The sequence below is a fragment of the Sinocyclocheilus anshuiensis genome, unplaced genomic scaffold (genome assembly GCF_001515605.1).
Source record: "Sinocyclocheilus anshuiensis isolate Anshui unplaced genomic scaffold, SAMN03320099.WGS_v1.1 scaffold181, whole genome shotgun sequence".
In the NCBI taxonomy this organism is placed as follows: Eukaryota; Metazoa; Chordata; class Actinopteri; order Cypriniformes; family Cyprinidae; genus Sinocyclocheilus; species Sinocyclocheilus anshuiensis.
Window position 1 is genome coordinate 888,277 of NW_015540898.1, and position 6,322 is coordinate 894,598.

General features: G+C 37.9%; 1 protein-coding gene across 1 annotated transcript in view; it reads left to right on the forward strand.

The window, feature by feature from the left end:
- The window catches only part of LOC107689014 (E3 ubiquitin-protein ligase E3D-like), a 29,056-nt gene extending 23,396 nt beyond the window's left edge, over positions 1-5,660 (forward strand). Inside the window, exon 11 of the mRNA XM_016486885.1 lies at positions 5,578-5,660. Within this exon, the coding sequence (XP_016342371.1) occupies positions 5,578-5,598 (21 nt within the window). The 3' untranslated portion in view covers positions 5,599-5,660. The remainder of the gene's footprint in view (positions 1-5,577) is intronic.
- The last annotated feature ends 662 nt before the right edge of the window (positions 5,661-6,322 follow it).

Sequence of the window (6,322 nt, forward strand, 5' to 3'; positions counted from 1 at the left end):
CCAAATCTTAATGTCTACATACGCAGCAACCTTCTAAGGGAACATTCTAACTGAAACAGAACCTAAGTGGACTATTTTGTACACTCTACAAAGGCAGCAACTCAAATAAACAATGTCAGCCTGTTCAGCTCAGGTCATTTACAGGGTGATTTAAATGCCAAAAGCTTTGCGTCACATTAAACAAACTTCTTTTTTGGTCCTTCTTATGTTGCCATGGTTTATTTTGACCTTGTTTATCATGCTAGCAGCATGTGTTTGCTCTGCTGTAGCTGTTGGAGGCATTGAAATTTCTCCATCAAGTGGAAAACTATCACTCATCCTGCCAATTTTTCTAGTGCTTTGATGATAAAATGGCAGACAGGCATCATCAAGCACATGTGCCTCTGGGAGTGCTGTGTACAGTTCATTCAACACCTTTGTTGTGCTGAAAACAAGCAGAAACACGCAGCACACACCTATATAGATATAAAAGGTTATTGTTGATAAGGTTTACATGAATAGATGATTTCCAGTGTTGATCCAACTAATATCTGAAATAATCAGAGCTTCAAAGACCCATTTTTGCAGTGATGCCAGAGTCGACATTCAAATATTATGAAGTGATAGTTTGGTTTGCATCAAATTTAAACTCATTTCTCATTTAATTACTGTTATATACACTACTGTTTAGAAAGTTTTGGATTGGTATGAGTTTTTAATGTTTTTGAGAAGACAATATGAAAAATGGTAAAAACAGTAATATTGTGAAATATGTTTACAATTTAAAATAACTGTTTTCTGTTGTAATATATTTTAAAGGGGTCATATGATGCGATTTCAAATTTTCCTTTCTCTTTGAAGTGTTACAAGCTCTTGGTGCATAAAGAAGATCTGTAAAGTTGCAAAGACTAAAGTCTCAAATCCAAAGATATATTCTTTATAAAAGTTAAGAGTGAACCACGCCTACCTAAAACGGCTCGTTCTAACACGCCCCCACGTCTACGTCACGATGTGGGAAGATTTGCATAACACCACCCAAATGTTCACGCAAAAAAAGAAGGCGTAACTTTTATTCTCGCTGTAGTATTGTTGAGAGTATGTATAATGTTAGTTGGTTAACTTCATTTATGAGATAGATACAGTCAAACCAAAATGTTTTCAGACACCTTCAACATTTCTCACGTTATCACAGTTTATTCGCTATGGTTTAGAAAATGGTAATACAATATCACAAGAACTGAGAGTTAAACTGTGTCAGAACAAATTCAGCTTGATAATGTCAGATAACTTTGATAGAAAGGTATGTAATAGTTTACAATCAATGCTAAGTGAGTGAACATCAAAGATCACACAACAGAAGTGCTCTCACTCTCTCTCTCCATAACGTTAAGTAACGTGTGCATTGTTTTACTTGTTTTTTACATATCCGACCGAACTACAAACTTTCCAGTGATGTCTGTGAGAAAGGTATATTCACTCGCCAAGCTCGTGCATCTGCGCTGCGACCAGCAACGCAATGCGTAAAAAGACAGTATAAGTCATTATAATCCGTAATTATGTGCCCACTGGGTGCAACAAATGCCTCGTTTATAATGGGTTTTAATGTTTTTGTCTCATCGCTCCGGCCGGACAGGCATAGAGGAGAAACAATAATGTACAGTATGTGGAAAATAATGTGTTTTTTTAACCTTAAACCGCATAAACACATTTCATTACACCAAATACACTAAATAATGTTCTTTTTAGCAACATCATATGACTCCTTTAAAATTACATTTATTCCTGTTATGCAAAGCTGAATTTTCAGCAGCCATTATTCTTTTGTAATATTTTAAATGTCTTTACTGTCACTTTTGATCAATGTAGTGCATTCTTGCTGAATAAAAATGTAATTTCTTTAAAAACAAACAAAACACATACTGATTGTGCTTTTTAAATGCTAGTGTATATCAGTTACAGTGATGTAGGATTTTGTGATGTAGGGCCACTCAGCTGTAGCTGTGATGTATGTAACTGAAATGCAGCTGGTTTGACAGTCTATTTGATGTTGTGCATGAGTTACTGGCTGTGTAACGCTCTCTGAAGGCCGAGAAGAACCCACTGCAGGGACGAATCCTTGAGTGAGAGTTCATCATCGTCCATCTCAGGACTCGAGGCCTGCATGAAGCTGATTTGGTTAAATGTCACTCCTGTCTGTTTGCCACATTTTTTACATTATGCTACCAAAGTTCAGTGGCCATTTGTGGCAACATTTTAATTTTTAGGTTGTTATTGTAAATGAAAAGATCCCAGAATTAGTTATTTCTCAGCAGGTGGACCAGATGATAATGCTGCTGTTTTTGAAGTTGGAGTAATGATGTAATGATGCTGCAAAAACTCAGCTTTGATTACAAGAATGAATTACATTTGAAAAAATATTCACATAGAAATAGGAATCGGTTATTAGTGGCCAAGCACTGAAGGTGCTTAGGCACGTATTGTATCCGTTAGTTTTCTTGCAGGAACCGCTTGTGGGAAAGTTATGAAATTTGGCACACAGAGAGAGGAGAGTCTCCATATTAACCATAGCAAATTTGGAGTCTCTATCTCAAACTCTGTAGCGCCACCAACAGGCCACATTTGCATTCATATTTCTGCTAATAACTTTTGAACCGTAAAGTCTAGAAGCAAAATTATTTTTTCTTCTGATTCCTTGGCTCATGCCGAGTCAGATTTAAACAGGATTTAAATTTCTATGGGTCAAGATTTTTCGAAATTTTGAATTTTGCAAAAATGTACTTTTTCGAGCTCATCCTAGATGGTTTGTCCGATTTTCAACAAAATTGGCACAGATCATCTTCAGACAATGCTGGCAAAATTATCAAAAGATTTCCGATAGACCAAACCATCCTCATCACACAAAGGTGTCATTAACTGCCTTTTTAAAAATTATTTCGTACTGTTCTCTGAGGTCCACTTATAATGTTATCAGTTTTTACATCAAAAAACATCATATTTTAGCAGTAATAGGCTATTTTCTGTCCTGTTTTGACCCCCTCATCAGAACACTCTCTTTGAATAGGTGTGGCGGATTGTCGACTCTGAAGTAAACGCCACTGCTGGGATTGACTAACAGTTGTGTATGTTTGACAGCCCACATCCTTCATAGATGGACACTGCTGTTATTTAGGTTATAAACACATAAATACTCAGTACATATCAAGCGATCTGTAATAACAGACAAAGCAATAGTGACCACATAATAAAAAAAGTTACTCTGACTTGTGTGGTGCGACATTACTGTCAGATCCAATACAGTTGGCACATTAAAAATAAAGTTGATCCACACTTTCCTAATGTTGCGGTCAGAAGGAAGGCGATGCAAAGACTGTGTTTTTCCACAGGCTGGCGCTGCACAGCGTCTTGTTGTCTTCAGTGCATCTTTATCATTTGGTTTCTGTGTAGACCTGCGTTTGCCTCTCTCATTATTTACACTACATGCGTGAATCGGTGGGCGGGGCTAAACAGGCAGTGCTGTAGAAGCAGCATCTTCTTCTGCGGAGGCGGGGTTTAGCCACACTATTACATCATAAAGGGGCACATTCCACAATCTGTCATTTTGGCAGATTGGCTTCAGTTTAAGCTGCTTTTAGACTAAAGAGAAAGTTTTGAGTTCAGAAACTTACAGGATGCTTTTATAGTACAATGACCTCTTATATGTCAAAAGATCAATGGAATTTTGATTTCTCAGTTCATGACCCCTTCAAAGCATGTTACCGTATTTGAGGAAATTTGCGCAAAAATGGACATGAGACTTCACAACGCTTTAGCGGATTCTGACCAAACTTGGTTTGTGTTATACCAAGCATGACCTGAGAGCACACAAGAAGTTTTGGCACAGCGCCACCTACAGGTCAAAATATATAAAAAATGACCTTTCTGCTTATAAATTCTGACCAGATTGGCCAAAAATCATAAGATTGGTCTTGTTAGATTAGGAATGGTATACCGAATAGAACGATACCTAATTTTCCTATGTCTTTTTGGGCGTCGGCCATTTTTAGTTTTGTAGTAAAATTCTGCATCAACAAATGTCTTTAACAGGGGTCTCCAACCCTGCTCCTGGACAGCTACCAGCTTCAACCCTAATCAAACATACCTGAACCAGCTAATCAAGGTGTTCGGGGCTACTTAATTACAGACATGTGTGGTGAAGCAGGGCTGGAACTTAAGGGTGTTTTCACACTTGGTCCTTTTCAGGGGTCTGAGCGCGGTTCGCGTGATTTTTGGCCCATATGTGAACACTCCAAACGATCTCAGACCCCTCAGTAGCGAACCGAACCGAACCGAGATCATCTCGGGAGGTGGTCTGAGTACGATTCGCTTTCGGCTAAAGGTACGGTTCGCTAAAAACGTGCATTGTGAACACAAATCGGCCCGGGCTCACTTGATTTTTCCATTTGTGAATTCCGATGTAGTTTGACCATCAGATGTTTCCGTACAAATCAGCTGTTCATAGTGACTGCTTCTTCTGGCAGATCTCTACAAATTGTTTGCTCACAACGTACACTCGTTTATTTTAATTTCAACCGCTTCCAAACTGTGTAAGAGAGATACGGCTGTTGCCAGTTTAAACTTTTTGATATAGGCTATGAGCGCGCACATCCCAGCGGGGGCTAAACTACACTTGTAGTTGTTATGGAGAGGAATTGCAGATCAAATAGGATTCAATGTGTACCGGGGTATTTCTGTTTTTCATTAAGCGCCATCTAATGTCAGGGAGTGAATTTGCACGTTCACTCGGCTCATCGCCTGTGAAAATTGCTTGGGTATGAACACAAAAGACGCGTCGACAAACGTCGGCGATAAGCGTGCGTGATAATCGTCCCGGTGTGTACGAGGCTAAAGTTTGCAGGAAGGTAGCTCTCCAGGAGCAGGGTTGAAGAACTGAGTAATTAAAGACAGCTCCTTAGCTCTTAATTTTACATCTGTTGTGCTTGGCCCCTCAATTGCTGCTTGCAACTATATATTTTAATTGTAATAGTATTTCACAATATCACTGTTTTTACTGTATTTTTGGTCAAATAAATGCAGATTTTACTAAATTTTACTGATTCCAAACTTTTAAATGGAAGTGTATGTGAAAATCAGACTTCTCAAAAGCTTAAAAAAATACTTTGTTATTGTCAACCTTTGTGTGAAACAATACAGTGTGTTACAGTGATAGACAGTAGTACACTAATTGTTGTTGCATCATATTGTATTTGTAGATCAGCAAGTGTGAAACCCAGCTGTTATCTTGGAAATAATAACTGGGAAAAGAAACATTTGGTAGTTCATTGAGATGAAGAATTAATAGAAAAATAAAACAGCTAATATTAATTCCGGTTCATTCTAAACACTTCAGTCTAGTTGAATGCATTGCATTGTAGGATACAGTATTTCATGCATTAAGTTGTATATTAATATTACATACTGCACATTTAGCATGTAGTAGGTCATCCAGATTCCCTATGATTTTTTGCACCGTGTACATACTGTACTATATACTGCAGACATTGTGAGAGTAGTATGTTAGTATGGTAATCTAAACATAGGCTGTTCATCTTGTCTCTACAGGTGGCCTACATGCGGATGTGATGCATTGAGCTCAGAAACCACTGGAGCAGTTTATCATCACAGTGCAGCGACACATGAAGTCAAATAGGCTATGAAAACCTACTAAATGCATAACATTAAACTTTTTTTTTTTTTGTATAAAAACCCTTAGAGTTGTGCTATTTGTTATGCAGTATACCAAGGTCTGAAGTGGCTCGTATTTCTTTTTAATTGGGAATTTGATGACAGGTGTTGTCTGGCAATCTGTACCCGTGTAAATAACCATCATGCTCATTACAAGCACATTCAGTATCATTCCATGCACTCTTAAACATGTTACTGGTATTTTGGTTCATTTTCTATCTTTGGAACAGTGCACTTTCTCCAGAGTTTATGAGTTTGCAGCAGTGTGCGGCCCAATGAGAGATGGAAAACAATGTGTTCCCAGATGTGAGTAAATATATTCATAGATCATTCTGAATATGCTCAGAGCTCACTGTGGTTCATCACACATCATGATGACAAGTGGGAACACTTTACCTTTACAAACGTCTGTGTGTCATCAGGGTGCTTCGCTTTGTGTGGAATGCACAGAAATGTCATTTACATAGCTTTATTTTAAAACCAGCATAAATCTACTTGTTACTAGTGTTATTAATTTTACATCTCTCTCTCTCTCTCTCTCTCTCTCTCTCTCTCTCTCTCTTATTTGTCAAATTTTAAAGCAGTCTGAACTTTCGATTAATCAAAGAATCCTGAAAAATCA